The 16,743-nt window shown below is 44.8% G+C and overlaps 1 protein-coding gene across 1 annotated transcript; it reads right to left on the bottom strand.

Moving 5' to 3' along the window:
• Positions 1-2,315: 2,315 nt before the first annotated feature.
• LOC123683019 lies at positions 2,316-2,939 on the bottom strand. The gene has a single exon (XM_045621918.1). It carries the CDS (start codon positions 2,937-2,939, stop codon positions 2,316-2,318), a length of 624 nt encoding a protein of 207 aa, XP_045477874.1.
• Positions 2,940-16,743: the final 13,804 nt, after the last annotated feature.

The following is a 16,743-nucleotide window of genomic DNA, read 5'->3' as shown; positions in this document are numbered from 1 at the left end:
CAGTAGTTATGTGCAGTGTCCTTCTTATATAAATAGTCTCCTAGATATGGGTATATTTTTCCTTATGCTTTTTAGCTAAATACCCAGCTATGTATGACAACCCATCTTTCTCCGATTGATGCTTTTCCGATAAATAAGAACTAATGCTACTGAAGAGGTGGTACTTTCACTCTCCATTATGTCATTCAGGTTTTTTGATGATTCTACACCAGCTATTTTCAAATCACCTATTTTGGCTTGGTTCAATGCTGCTGCGAGTACATAAATTATGCAGAAGGTCCTGATTCAATCTATGAGTCAATATATACAGGGTCTTTCACGAGGAACCTCACCCATATTTATACGGGAAACTACTGAACGTATTTTCATGAAATTCAGCACTTATAAGTATTTCACGATGCTGATGAAATCTAAAATATTTTCAAGGCATGCGCACCTCCGGTTTTTCCGAAAATGACGTCAACTTCCGTTTTTCAAATTAGAACACCATTTTTTTATTGCAGAAATAGATTCCTTAGAAAATTTCAAGTTATTTTGATGTAAAATTTTTCAGTTTTGGTTGGAAAATTCTCTCTGAGCGGGAAAATTCGTAAAAAAAATCGAAAATAGAGCTCCGCTGAAACAAGAATAACTTCGAGGTTTTTGGATGGAAAATTTTCATTTTTGGGATTTCTCAAGATGTAAGATTGATGTATCCACTTTAGAAATCGAAATCGCGATTCATGATACAGGGGGTGAAAAAATCGCTTTCAAAGTTAGGGATGACAAAATCGTGAAAAATCAATTTTTTCAAATTAGAACCCCATTTTTTTATGGCAGATATTGAATCTACGTTAAAAAATAATGTGAGTGTATGCATCACATCCTTGCCCTAAAGTGGATATTTTCTGAGTTATTCACAAAAAACTGTTTTTCGTCTTGAATTTTCAGCTATTTCTTTTCCCTTCACGCCAAAAAGATGAAATTTTCAGGAACTGTTACTTAAACCATGTTTTAGATTTTACTACCCTAATATGCAAGAGAAAAAAGTTACAGGTTGTTCCTAAATAGATGGCGAATTTTGATTCGAATTTGTATCGGAAACCTCTTTTTATATCATCGAATTTTATATAATTTTCCCCAAGTTTAAAAACGTTTTCCAGAAAATTATTCCGCACACATTTTAATAGGTGCGGAACATCATAAAAGGTATAGTACTTCCTATTATCCAAGTAGAAATAAGGACAGTTCTCGTCCACACCTAAACGCCTGAAAAACTTCTGGTTTGTCCGTGAAAGATCGCAAGTTAATCCTATTGGATCGAAACCAGAAGTTCTCAGTAGGCTTAAACATTCCATTATTATGGAATGAAGGGATGATTCCTTTACCCCATTTGAAGATATGAAATAAGCTAATGGCAATTTCCAATGAGAATAAATTCCTCTTATCATTAACACCAAAGCTTGCGTACCTGGAACAGGCTTCCTACATATTTTTCCAAGATCTTCAAAACCTTCTATAATGTCTAATTTTCTGTTATACTCTAATGTCCTCTTGATGGCCATTTCATCGAATAGTACTATACATTTTTTTTCAAAAGAGCGCATGGCTTCAGCTTTCAGTTTAAGGTTATAAAAGATTTTTTTATTGAACCCGGGACTGCAAATAAAATTACTTACCCATTTCTTCAATGTAGAAATGGCTGGTAAAACAACGTTTTTCCTACGCAAAAATTTATACGTAGCAGGTCCCTTATAATATATGCTAACAGCCGTTTTCTTCTCATATTCTTATATTTTCATATTGGGGGTGAAGATGATTTGGTGGAAAACCAACTGCTTAAATTCAGAAATAAAAGAATGGTATTTATGCTATGTATTTTTCAAGATAGTATTGAAAAAAATAATCAAAAAATGTTTACTTACTTGTGCAATAATCAACACATTTTCAGTATTATTCACATGCTTCACTCCAATCCTTCTAATCCATTTACTTACGAACATATTGTAAGAATCCAAACTTTTATAGGCTTTGAAGTCTTCTCCTGTGTATGCACTCTTCTTATATGCAAAATAGTTTATAATGTCGTACATTGAAACTTTAGGGAAGTCCTTCACAGCATTACTACAATGACCAAATTTCAGTAAATAAGGATCACAGCCCTTACATTCTTTTACCTTCTCTAAATATCTCTTCTGAACATCAATAGACAACGTGTTGAAGTAATCACTTTTATCAGCCATCTCAAAAACTCACAAAATACCTCGTTGCAAGCAGAAAGAATAATGAATACAATATCACAGAACGGTTTGTTTGTCCAGCAGGCTGTTTGACAGTTAGCATGTGACGTCACGTGCCCGTGGTCTATAGTTTTCGAATATAAGCGTTGACAATAAGATATGGTTATCATATCTGTCTTTCAAAGTGTTAATCGCAATGTTATAATTTAAACTTATAACTTCCAAGTTTTCAATTAGTTGTAAAGGTTTTTTCGATAAGGCTGATTTTAAATACATCAACCGTTGGATGTCAGACAAATTGTCGTTATCTGTTATGAGGGCGTTGAATAGTTCAAAGAAACTCGGCCATTGTTCAATATCACCCGAAAAGTTAGGAATCGAAATTTCCGGCAACTTTATACTAGAATGAGTTGTGGGCTTATTAGGTTTTTGATTTTGTGAGTTTTCGAACTGATTCATAGTTCTTGTTGCCATAGATATAACCTTTAAATAAACCTTAGTTTCTAAAATATCTCTGTCCTCTTCATATGAGGCAGAGTCAAATAACTCCAACTGAGTTTGAACATTTTCATAATCTTTGAAGATTTGCTCTAATTGACTTTTACGAGCACTATATTCTTCTCTATCTTTAAGATCATCTTGGCTGAACCAATTGACCATTCTAGTTAATTTACTTTTGAGAATAGTTCTTTGTTTAACCAAATTATCAATATTAGACATTTTGAACAACAACAAGAATTAAGGAAATATATAAAATAAATAAAAATTCTAAAATTAACTTATCTCTGCAAAACTGCTTGCACTAGAACCAAAATGGATACAGGACAGGAACGATTCTTGATATATGCTATCGATGGATGATTGCGATACGTTGTAGGCAACGACCTCTTCTTGCAAAGGACTTCACCACACTTTGCGCATGCGTTGTTGAAGTTAACCTCTAAGTTGTTAACCAATATGTCCGCTTGTGCCATGCCTTTAAAAAAATGAAATTATTTCATATTTCTTTTTGATATTGGGTCCACAAAAAAAGTTTTCAAATTGAAGTGATCACTAAAATTCACTTCCAATTTCTCCGCCATATAGATATTTGTTGCGGTACCATAAAAAATTAGGGAAGTTATAATAATTCCACATTCACTGATAAATTCTAGACATTTTTCAACGAACTCAGAAATAAAAAATTCCAATGGTCGTTTTCACAACTGAAACTGGTATTATATAGAGACTCCAACACACTTCATTGATTCTGCAAAAAAATTTCAGAAGTGAATCTCAAGTTGAATGTACATATTTTTATAATGACAACAGCTGGTCAAATAATTATTACACAGGCCAACACACATTTTGGTGTCTGCGATTTTTCAACTGTTCCTGAGTAATTTTTGGATGCAGAATGTGAAAAAGTTCTCAGATTTTGTCTATCAGATCTAGTTTTTGAGATTTTTTAAAAAATTGTGTATACAATTTACGTTATAACTGTTATAATATATAATATTACTATTGACAGTTAAAAAAAACAAAGACACATGGATTTAAGTATTTATTGCAAAAACTTAATTTACATAATTACATTAGTCACTAATCACATAAAAATTTTCTTTTATACGATTTTCTAGAATGGAGTTTACTAGGGCAGTCTCGCTGAAGACTCCAGCAGTAGTCCGCCATCATGTGGCTATCCCATCGTCCTTGATAACGATCTTCCATAGTTTTAATATCCTGGTGGAATCTTTCCCCCTGTTCTTCACTACAATCACCTAAGTTTTCTGGAAAACGATCTAGGTGGCTGTGGAGGTAGTGAACTTTTATACTCATGTTACAGCCGAGAATATTAAAATTTGAAAGCATAGTTTCCACTAATTCTACGTAATTCTCTGCTTTATGATTGCCAAGAAAATTTTGTACTACTCGAACAAATGAACTCCAAGCGTTAGATTCAGTCTCGTTCATTGATGTGGATCTTTAACAAGTTGCCTTATTTGAGGACCATCAAATATACCAGCTTTTAGTTTTTCCGTGCTAATGCCAGGAAATTTACGTGACAAATACCCAAAACAATTTCCATCTCGATTTAAGGCCTTCACAAATTGCTTCATTAGGCCTAGCTTGATATGCAAGGGCGAAAGTAAGATTTTTTCTCTTGAAACCAAAGGTTCGTTGATCACGTTTTCTATTCCTTGAATCATGACATCTCTTGAAGGCCAATTTTTGTTAACCCAGTGCTCATTTTTAGCTCTGCTGTCCCGAAGGCACAAAAAACAAGGATATTTTGTATAACCACTCTGCTGTCCAAGGAGGAAGTTAACCATTTTTAAATCAACACAAAATGACCACTGATGTTCTTCGTATTTAATTTTTCTCAAAACTAATGCTATTGTTTCATATTCTTCCTTCATGGTCTTGAATAATTATTCAAGAGTATCAAATAATTCTTATAGATCATATATAACAATAGGTTCCGTTAAAGAGGTGTAAGCACTTCGAACTTGGAAGTGACAAAAAAAGGAAGGGACAGATGATTCAATTTTAGTTGTATCAATAAAGTTAAAGCAGCTAGTGTTGGCTTCATGGATGCTGTAATTTTTTTACACACTTCAAGTTCTTCATCAGACTTTATTCTTTGAATAATTTTTGGTGATTTTATGTAAATTGCTGCTTCTGGTAATCTAAATTGCTTGTTGGCCAACCCATCTGGGTTAGCGCCAAAAATGAAATGGTTACTATCAATGAAGAACCCACAAGGAAAAATAGCAACTGATTCGTGTTCGAGTCCATATCTAGTCGATTCGCTCCCAAAAAATGGGGAATATAAGAGGTTTATGACCCAATGGCCTTCCTCAATTCAAATATTTTCCCAAAATTGTATGCAGTCAACCGGGAAAGTCGTTCCTGCTTCCATCAAGGATTGGACCGTTTCCCTCTTGTGAGCGTTTCTACTTCTTCTATTTCGAGAGTTGTCTTCTTTATAGATTCAAGGAATCTATTCTTCTGTTCCTCAAATAATTCTGGCTCCATATCACGTTCCAGATTGGACTCAGGGCCATAATCTTCATCTGGTAGATTATGCTTTTTGAATTTCTTCGATCCTCTCCTTTTCAAACAAAGCCCCTTCTTTCTCACCTATTAATAATAATGATAACTGCACTTTGTTCACTACCGCCAATGGCCATTGAATGAATAATTAATTTCGTTGATATATTTTTGAAGGAGGTGGACTTTTGTTTGTTATTGTTCTGCATAGAATACTGTAATAACTGCCACCAGCATTGAATGAAGTAGCAGCTGCTCTACATCTCATTTCTTAGCCTCCTACCAAGGAAAAATTGATCCTTTTGCCCCCACAAATTCGACAATTGACAATTGAATTATAATGTTCTGCAACATTTGTATCCATGTCCAGAATGAGGTTTGAGTCATTGTGCACTAATCTGTTCATACAGATATCAAAATCCTCTTATAAGCCACATTCTTTCATTAACGCCACGCGGCTCCTCTCAAGGTCTTTTGGTGCACATTTAAAATAAGCAATATTTGCACAATTAGTGCAATCAAGAAAAAAAGGCCTTCTTTTTGTCCATTTCTGAATGAGCATGCCTATTCTTGACAATTTGATCAAGCGAAATCAATTCTAATTCAAATGCCATATATGGCTAGATTATTTTTGAAATATATTATTATTGTTTTATTTAGAACATTCATCTACATTTTTAATCAAATGTCGCTTCATCAGTTAGCTTTAGGGGAATTGGGATGAAGAAAAAATTTTAAATAATTTAAATAAATTACATTTTATTTACACAATATTATTTATACAATATTTATATTTATTTATTCAATGTCAATGATTATATCAAAGATCCTTTTTACAAAATTATACAATTAAAAAAAAAAGAAAACCTTCCGGATGGAATCGATGAATCATGATTCATCGATTCGATTTCATATCAAATATCCGGAAGGTTTTCTCTATGATTAGTGATGTCCTTCATAAGGGGCAGGACTCATTTGAATGCGCAACCCATTGCTGCAAGCACTCCTTATGAGTCTGTTTACACCACAATGCTTGGGTAGCAGAGGGGTCGCGGCGTGAAGGGGCAAGAGCGGGTGGGCGTTGACTATTGTGGTGAATATATCGTGAACGTATTAGGCCCTCAGCCCAGATGAATTTGTAACGCATTGGGATGCTCTCGTTTTTTTCTCGTGTTCTACTAGTGCGTGTCGGAATATGTGGTCGCATTCTTGACATTTTGATAGAATGGAATGATTGTCAAATGGTCATCTATGATTAAAGTTGTAAAGACGGTTTCTTTATAATAAGAATAGACTTTAGAAATACGAACTCTTTTTTAGGTTTCGCAGCCTCAAATCCATAGAACCACAATTGAGGAAAGTTAAAAAAATTGTGGAATATTTAAAAAGAAGTAATTCTGCACTAGCAAGACTACGCCAAATACAGATGCAGTTGAATTGTCCTGAACTTAAATTGAAGCAGGACTGCCCAACAAGATGAAACTCAACATATGATATGTTGTAAAGAATCTTGCTATTCAAGAATGCAGTTGTCAGTACTCTCGCCATAGGAAATCCTGGAATAAATGCACTTCAAATAAATGATTGGAAGATAATAAAATATTCATTGAATGTCTTGAAAATATTCGATGAAATTACGAAAGAGGTGAGTGCGGAAAAGTTTGTTACCTTCTCAAAAATAATAGTTTTCGTGCAGGCGATCAGAGATCATATTCAAGGAGTACAATATTCAGAAGTGAAGGAGGCCCAAATCCTCTGTGAAGCCAACATTGAGATGGAGGCGTTTGGTGTTCGATGAGTCAGACCATACAGGAGGCCCAAATCCTCCGTGAAGCCAACATTGAGATTGAGGCCGTTGGTGTTCGATGAGTCAGACCATACAGGAGGCCCAAATCCTCCGTGAAGCCAACATTGAGATGGAGGCCGTTGGTGTTCGATGAGTCAGACCATACAGGAGGCCCAAATCCTCCGTGAAGCCAACATTGAGATGGAGGCCGTTGGTGTTCGATGAGTCAGACCATACAGGAGGCCCAAATCCTCCGTGAAGCCAACATTGAGATGGAGGCGTTTGGTATTCGATGAGTCAGACCATACAAGAGGCCCAAATCCTCCGTGAAGCCAACATTGAGATGGAGGCGCTTGGTGTTCGATGAGTCAGACCATACAGGAGGCCCAAATCCTCCGTGAAGCTAACATTGAGATGGAGGCCGTTGGTGTTCGATGAGTCAGACCATAAAGGAGGCCCAAATCCTCCGTGAAGCCAACATTGAGATGGAGGCCGTTGGTGTTCGATGAGTCAGACCATACAGGAGGCCCAAATCTTCCGTGAAGCCAACATTGAGATGGAGGCGTTTGGTGTTCGATGAGTCAGACCATACAGGAGGCCCAAATCCTCCGTGAAGCCAACATTGAGATGGAGGCGTTTGGTGTTCGATGAGTCAGACCATACAGGAGGCCCAAATCCTCCGTGAAGCCAACATTGAGATGGGGGCGTTTGGTGTTCGATGAGTCAGACCATACAGGAGGCCCAAATCCTCCGTGAAGCCAACATTGAGATGGAGGCGCTTGGTGTTCGATGAGTCAGACCATACAGGAGGCCCAAATCCTCCGTGAAGCCAACATTGAGATGGAGGCCGTTGGTGTTCGATGAGTCAGACCATACAGGAGGCCCAAATCCTCCGTGAAGCCAACATTGAGATGGAGGCGCTTGGTGTTCGATGAGTCAGACCATACAGGAGGCCCAAATCCTCCGTGAAGCCAACATTGAGATGGAGGCCGTTGGTGTTCGATGAGCCAGACCAAACAGGAGGCCCAAATCCTCCGTGAAGCCAACATTGAGATGGAGGCCGTTGGTGTTCGATGAGTCAGACCATACAGGAGGCCCAAATCCTCCGTGAAGCCAACATTGAGATGGAGGCGTTTGGTGTTCGATGAGTCAGGCCATACAGGAGGCCCAAATCCTCCGTGAAGCCAACATTGAGATGGAGGCGTTTGGTGTTCGATGAGTCAGACCATACAGGAGGCCCAAATCCTCCGTGAAGCCAACATTGAGATGGAGGCGCTTGGTGTTCGATGAGTCAGACCATACAGGAGGCCCAAATCCTCCGTGAAGCCAACATTGAGATGGAGGCCGTTGGTGTTCGATGAGTCAGACCATACAGGAGGCCCAAATCCTCCGTGAAGCCAACATTGAGATGGAGGCCGTTAGTGTTCGATGAGTCAGACCATACAGGAGGCCCAAATCCTCCGTGAAGCCAACATTGAGATGGAGGCCGTTAGTGTTCGATGAGTCAGACCATACAGGAGGCCCAAATCCTCCGTGAAGCCAACATTGAGATGGAGGCGCTTGGTGTTCGATGAGTCAGACCATACAGGAGGCCCAAATCCTTTGTGAAGCTAACATTGAGATGGAGGCCGTTGGTGTTCGATGAGTCAGACCATACAGGAGGCCCAAATCCTCCGTGAAGCCAACATTGAGATGGAGGCGTTTGGTGTTCGATGAGTCAGACCATACAGGAGGCCCAAATCCTCCGTGAAGCCAACATTTGGATGGAGGCCGTTGGTGTTCGATGAGTCAGACCATACAGGAGGCCCAAATCCTCCGTGAAGCCAACATTGAGATGGAGGCCGTTGGTGTTCGATGAGTCAGACCATACAGGAGGCCCAAATCCTCCGTGAAGCCAACATTGAGATGGAGGCGTTTGGTGTTCGATGAGTCAGACCATACAGGAAGCCCAAATCCTCCGTGAAGCCAACATTCAGATGGAGGCGCTTGGTGTTCGATGAGTCAGACCATACAGGAGGCCCAAATCCTCCGTGAAGCCAACATTGAGATGGAGGCGTTTGGTGTTCGATGAGTCAGACCATACAGGAGGCCCAAATCCTCCGTGAAGCCAACATTGAGATGGAGGCCGTTGGTGTTCGATGAGTCAGACCATACAGGAGGCCCAAATCCTCCGTGAAGCCAACATTGAGATGGAGGCGCTTGGTGTTCGATGAGTCAGACCATACAGGAGGCCCAAATCCTCCGTGAAGCCAACATTGAGATGGAGGCGTTTGGTGTTCGATGAGTCAGACCATACAGGAGGCCCAAATCCTCCGTGAAGCCAACATTGAGATGGAGGCGTTTGGTGTTCGATGAGTCAGACCATACAGGAGGCCCAAATCCTCCGTGAAGCCAACATTGAGATGGGGGCGTTTGGTGTTCGATGAGTCAGACCATACAGGAGGCCCAAATCCTCCGTGAAGCCAACATTGAGATGGGGGCGCTTGGTGTTCGATGAGTCAGACTATACAGGAGGCCCAAATCCTCCGTGAAGCCAACATTGAGATGGAGGCGTTTGGTGTTCGATGAGTCAGACCATACAGGAGGCCCAAATCCTCCGTGAAGCCAACATTGAGATGGAGGCGCTTGGTGTTCGATGAGTCAGACCATACAGGAGGCCCAAATCCTCCGTGAAGCCAACATTGAGATGGAGGCCGTTGGTGTTCGATGAGTCAGACCATACAGGAGGCCCAAATCCTCCGTGAAGCCAACATTGAGATGGAGGTCGTTAGTGTTCGATGAGTCAGACCATACAGGAGGCCCAAATCCTCCGTGAAGCCAACATTGAGATGGAGGCGTTTGGTGTTCGATGAGTCAGACCATACAGGAGGCCCAAATCCTCCGTGAAGCCAACATTGAGATGGAGGCGCTTGGTGTTCGATGAGTCAGACCATACAGGAGGCCCAAATCCTTTGTGAAGCTAACATTGAGATGGAGGCCGTTGGTGTTCGATGAGTCAGACCATACAGGAGGCCCAAATCCTCCGTGAAGCCAACATTGAGATGGAGGCCGTTGGTGTTCGATGAGTCAGACCATACAGGAGGCCCAAATCCTCCGTGAAGCCAACATTGAGATGGAGGCGTTTGGTGTTCGATGAGTCAGACCATACAGGAGGCCCAAATCCTCCGTGAAGCCAACATTGAGATGGAGGCCGTTGGTGTTCGATGAGTCAGACCATACAGGAGGCCCAAATCCTCCGTGAAGCCAACATTGAGATGGAGGCCGTTGGTGTTCGATGAGTCAGACCATACAGGAGGCCCAAATCCTCCGTGAAGCCAACATTGAGATGGAGGCGTTTGGTGTTCGATGAGTCAGACCATACAGGAAGCCCAAATCCTCCGTGAAGCCAACATTGAGATGGAGGCGCTTGGTGTTCGATGAGTCAGACCATACAGGAGGCCCAAATCCTCCGTGAAGCCAACATTGAGATGGAGGCGTTTGGTGTTCGATGAGTCAGACCATACAGGAGGCCCAAATCCTCCGTGAAGCCAACATTGAGATGGAGGCCGTTGGTGTTCGATGAGTCAGACCATACAGGAGGCCCAAATCCTCCGTGAAGCCAACATTGAGATGGAGGCGCTTGGTGTTCGATGAGTCAGACCATACAGCAGGCCCAAATCCTCCGTGAAGCCAACATTGAGATGGAGGCGTTTGGTGTTCGATGAGTCAGACCATACAGGAGGCCCAAATCCTCCGTGAAGCCAACATTGAGATGGAGGCGTTTGGTGTTCGATGAGTCAGATCATACAGGAGGCCCAAATCCTCCGTGAAGCCAACATTGAGATGGAGACGCTTGGTGTTCGATGAGTCAGACCATACAGGAGGCCCAAATCCTCCGTGAAGCCAACATTGAGATGGAGGCCGTTGGTGTTCGATGAGTCAGACCATACAGGAGGTCCAAATCCTCCGTGAAGCCAACATTGAGATGGAGGCGTTTGGTGTTCGATGAGTCAGACCATACAGGAGGCCCAAATCCTCCGTGAAGCCAACATTGAGATGGAGACGCTTGGTGTTCGATGAGTCAGACCATACAGGAGGCCCAAATCCTCCGTGAAGCCAACATTGAGATGGAGGCCGTTGGTGTTCGATGAGTCAGACCATACAGGAGGCCCAAATCCTCCGTGAAGCCAACATTGAGATGGAGGCGTTTGGTGTTCGATGAGTCAGACCATACAGGAGGCCCAAATCCTCCGTGAAGCCAACATTGAGATGGAGGCGCTTGGTGTTCGATGAGTCAGACCATACAGGAGGCCCAAATCCTTCGTGAAGCCAACATTGAGATGGAGGCCGTTGGTGTTCGATGAGTCAGACCATACAGGAGGCCCAAATCCTCCGTGAAGCCAACATTGAGATGGAGGCGCTTGGTGTTCGATGAGTCAGACCATACAGGAGGCCCAAATCCTCCGTGAAGCCAACATTGAGATGGAGCCGTTTGGTGTTCGATGAGTCAGACCATACAGGAGGCCCAAATCCTCCGTGAAGCCAACATTGAGATGGAGGCCGTTGGTGTTCGATGACTCAGACCATACAGGAGGCCCAAATCCTCCGTGAAGCCAACATTGAGATGGAGGCCGTTGGTGTTCGATGAGTCAGACCATACAGGAGGCCCAAATCCTCCGTGAAGCCAACATTGAGATGGAGGCCGTTGGTGTTCGATGAGTCAGACCATACAGGAGGCCCAAATCCTCCGTGAAGCCATCATTGAGATGGAGGCGTTTGGTGTTCGATGAGTCAGACCATACAGGAGGCCCAAATCCTCCGTGAAGCCAACATTGAGATGGAGGCGTTTGGTGTTCGATGAGTCAGACCATACAGGAGGCCCAAATCCTCCGTGAAGCCAACATTGAGATGGAGGCGCTTGGTGTTCGATGTGTCAGACCATACAGGAGGCCCAAATCCTCCGTGAAGCCAACATTGAGATGGAGGCGCTTGGTGTTCGATGAGTCAGACCATACAGGAGGCCCAAATCCTCCGTGAAGCCAACATTGAGATGGAGGCGCTTGGTGTTCGATGAGTCAGACCATACAGGAGGCCCAAATCCTCCGTGAAGCTAACATTGAGATGGAGGCGTTTGGTGTTCGATGAGTCAGACCATACAGGAGGCCCAAATCCTTCGTGAAGCCAACATTGAGATGGAGGCGTTTGGTGTTCGATGAGTCAGACCATACAGGAGGCCCAAATCCTCCGTGAAGCCAACATTGAGATGGAGGCCGTTGGTGTTCGATGAGTCAGACCATACAGGAGGCCCAAATCTTCCGTGAAGCCAACATTGAGATGGAGGCGCTTGGTGTTCGATGAGTCAGACCATACAGGAGGCCCAAATCCTCCGTGAAGCCAACATTGAGATGGAGGCCGTTGGTGTTCGATGAGTCAGACCATACAGGAGGCCCAAATCCTCCGTGAAGCCAACATTGAGATGGAGGCCGTTGGTGTTCGATGAGTCAGACCATACAGGAGGCCCAAATGAAAGTAAGTCCGGGTGATATAGAAAAATTATTCGTCTACTCTCTAAGTACGCCGGGTCTTCCTTGTCTTTGGCTTTTTTGTGGCCACACTGGTAATCGTTGCCATTTTTATTTAGGGAGACGCGATAAATGCGATAAATTGGGCCTTCTGTATGGTCTAACTCATCGAACACCAAACGCCTCCATCTCAATGTTGGCTTCACGGAGGATTTGGGCCTCCTGTATGGTCTGACTCATCGAAGACCAACGGCCTCCATCTCAATGTTGGCTTCACGGAGGATTTGGGCCTCCTGTATGGTCTGACTCATCGAACACCAATGGCCTCCATCTCAATGTTGGCTTCACGGAGGATTTGGGCCTCCTGTATGGTCTGACTCATCGAACACCAAGCGCCTTCATCTCAATGTTGGCTTCACGGAGGATTTGGGCCTCCTGTATGGTCTGACTCATCGAACACCAAACGCCTCCATCTCAATGATGGCTTCACAGAGGATTTGGGCCTCCTGTATGGTCTGACTCATCGAACACCAACGGCCTCCATCTCAATGTTGGCTTCACGGAGGATTTGGGCCTCCTGTATGGTCTGACTCATCGAACACCAAACGCCTCCATCTCAATGTTGGCTTCACGGAGGATTTGGGCCTCCTGTATGGTCTGACTCATCGAACACCAACGGCCTCCATCTCAATGGTGGCTTCACGGAGGATTTGGGCCTCCTGTATGGTCTGACTCATCGAACACCAAACGCCTCCATCTCAATGTTGGCTACACGGAGGATTTGGGCCTCCTGTATGGTCTGACTCATCGAACACCAACGGCCTTCATCTCAATGTTGGCTTCACGGAGGTTTTGGGCCTCCTGTATGGTCTGACTCTTCGAACACCAAACGCCTCCATCTCAATGTTAGCTTTACGGAGGATTTGGGCCTCCTGTATGGTCTGACTCATCGAACACCAACGGCCTCCATCTCAATGTTGGCTTCACGGAGGATTTGGGCCTCCTGTATGGTCTGACTCATCGAACACCAAACGCCTCCATCTCAATGTTGGCTTCACAAAGGATTTGGGCCTCCCGTATGGTCTGACTCATCGAACACCAACGGCCTCCATCTCAATGTTGGCTTCACGGAGGATTTGGGCCTCCTGTATGGTCTGACTCATCGAACACCAAGCGCCTCCATCTCAATGTTAGCTTCACGGGGGATTTGGGCCTCCTGTATGGTCTGACTCATCGAACACCAACGGCCTCCATCTCAATGTTGGCTTCACGGAGGATTTGGGCCTCCTGTATGGTCTGACTCATCGAACACCAACGGCCTCCATCTCAATGTTGGCTTCACGGAGGATTTGGGCCTCCTGTATGGTCTGACTCATCGAACACCAACGGCCTCCATCTCAATGTTGGCTTCACGGAGGATTTGGGCCTCCTGTATGGTCTGACTCATCGAACACCAAGCCCCTCCATCTCAATGTTGGCTTCACGAAAGATTTGGGCCTCCTGTATGGTCTGACTCATCGAACACCAACGGCCTCCATCTCAATGTTGGCTTCACGGTGGATTTGGGCCTCCTGTATGGTCTGATTCATCGAACACCAAGCGCCTCCACCTCAATGTTGGCTTCACGGAGGATTTGGGCCTCCTGTATGGTCTGACTCATCGAACACCAACGGCCTCCATCTCAATGTTGGCTTCACGGAGGATTTGGGCCTCCTGTATGGTCTGACTCATCGAACACCAACGGCCTCCATCTCAATGTTGGCTTCACGGAGGATTTGGGCCTCCTGTATGGTCTGACTCATCGAACACCAAACGCCTCCATCTCAATGTTGGCTTCACAAAGGATTTGGGCCTCCCGTATGGTCTGACTCATCGAACACCAACGGCCTCCATCTCAATGTTGGCTTCACGGAGGATTTGGGCCTCCTGTATGGTCTGACTCATCGAACACCAAGCGCCTCCATCTCAATGTTGGCTTCACGGAGGATTTGGGCCTCCTGTATGGTCTGACTCATCGAACACCAACGGCCTCCATCTCAATGTTGGCTTCACGGAGGATTTGGGCCTCCTGTATGGTCTGACTCATCGAACACCAACGGCCTCCATCTCGAAGTTGGCTTCACGGAGGATTTGGGCCTCCTGTATGGTCTGACTCATCGAACACCAACGGCCTCCATCTCAATGTTGGCTTCACGGAGGATTTGGGCCTCCTGTATGGTCTGACTCATCGAACACCAACGGCCTCCCTCCATCTTAATGTTGGCTTCACGGAGGATTTGGGCCTCCTGTATGGTCTGACTCATCGAACACCAAGCCCCTCCATCTCAATGTTGGCTTCACGAAAGATTTGGGCCTCCTGTATGGTCTGACTCATCGAACACCAACGGCCTCCATCTCAATGTTGGCTTCACGGTGGATTTGGGCCTCCTGTATGGTCTGATTCATCGAACACCAACGGCCTCCATCTCAATGTTGGCTTCACGGAGGATTTGGGCCTCCTGTATGGTCTGACTCATCGAACACCAACGGCCTCCATCTCAATGTTGGCTTCACGGAGGATTTGGGCCTCCTGTATGGTCTGACTCATCGAACACCAAACGCCTCCATCTCAATGTTGGCTTCACGGAGGATTTGGGCCTCCTGTATGGTCTGACTCATCGAACACCAACGGCCTCCATCTCAATGTTGGCTTCACGGAGGATTTGGGCCTCCTGTATGGTCTGACTCATCGAACACCAACGCCCTCCATCTCAATGTTGGCTTCACGGAGGATTTGGGCCTCCTGTATGGTCTGACTCATCGAACACCAACGGCCTCCATCTCAATGGTGGCTTCACGGAGGATTTGGGCCTCCTGTATGGTCTGACTCATCGAACACCAACCGCCTCCATCTCAATGTTGGCTTCACGGAGGATTTGGGCCTCCTGTATGGTCTGACTCATCGAACACCAACGGCCTCCATCTCAATGTTGGCTTCACGGAGGATTTGGGCCTCCTGTATGGTCTGACTCATCGAACACCAACGCCCTCCATCTCAATGTTGGCTTCACGGAGGATTTGGGCCTCCTGTATGGTCTGACTCATCGAACACCAACGGCCTCCATCTCAATGGTGGCTTCACGGAGGATTTGGGCCTCCTGTATGGTCTGACTCATCGAACACCAAACGCCTCCATCTCAATGTTGGCTTCACGGAGGATTTGGGCCTCCTGTATGGTCTGACTCATCGAACACCAACGGCCTCCATCTCAATGGTGGCTTCACGGAGGATTTGGGCCTCCTGTATGGTCTGACTCATCGAACACCAAACGCCTCCATCTCAATGTTGGCTTCACGGAGGATTTGGGCCTCCTGTATGGTCTGACTCATCGAACACCAACGGCCTCCATCTCAATGTTGGCTTCACGGAGGATTTGGGCCTCCTGTATGGTCTGACTCATCGAACACCAAACGCCTCCATCTCAATGTTGGCTTCACGGAGGATTTGGGCCTCCTGTATGGTCTGACTCATCGAACACCAACGGCCTCCATCTCAATGTTGGCTTCACGGAGGATTTGGGCCTCCTGTATGGTCTGACTCATCGAACACCAACGCCCTCCATCTCAATGTTGGCTTCACGGAGGATTTGGGCCTCCTGTATGGTCTGACTCATCGAACACCAACGGCCTCCATCTCAATGGTGGCTTCACGGAGGATTTGGGCCTCCTGTATGGTCTGACTCATCGAACACCAAACGCCTCCATCTCAATGTTGGCTTCACGGAGGATTTGGGCCTCCTGTATGGTCTGACTCATCGAACACCAACGGCCTCCATCTCAATGTTGGCTTCACGGAGGATTTGGGCCTCCTGTATGGTCTGACTCATCGAACACCAACGCCCTCCATCTCAATGTTGGCTTCACGGAGGATTTGGGCCTCCTGTATGGTCTGACTCATCGAACACCAACGGCCTCCATCTCAATGGTGGCTTCACGGAGGATTTGGGCCTCCTGTATGGTCTGACTCATCGAACACCAAACGCCTCCATCTCAATGTTGGCTTCACGGAGGATTTGGGCCTCCTGTATGGTCTGACTCATCGAACACCAACGGCCTTCATCTCAATGTTGGCTTCACGGAGGTTTTGGGCCTCCTGTATGGTCTGACTCTTCGAACACCAAACGCCTCCATCTCAATGTTGGCTTTACGGAGGATTTGGGCCTCCT

Source organism: Harmonia axyridis, chromosome 6 (assembly GCF_914767665.1).
Source record: "Harmonia axyridis chromosome 6, icHarAxyr1.1, whole genome shotgun sequence".
NCBI lineage: Eukaryota > Metazoa > Arthropoda > Insecta > Coleoptera > Coccinellidae > Harmonia > Harmonia axyridis.
This window is presented reverse-complemented; position numbering and strand designations above follow the sequence as displayed.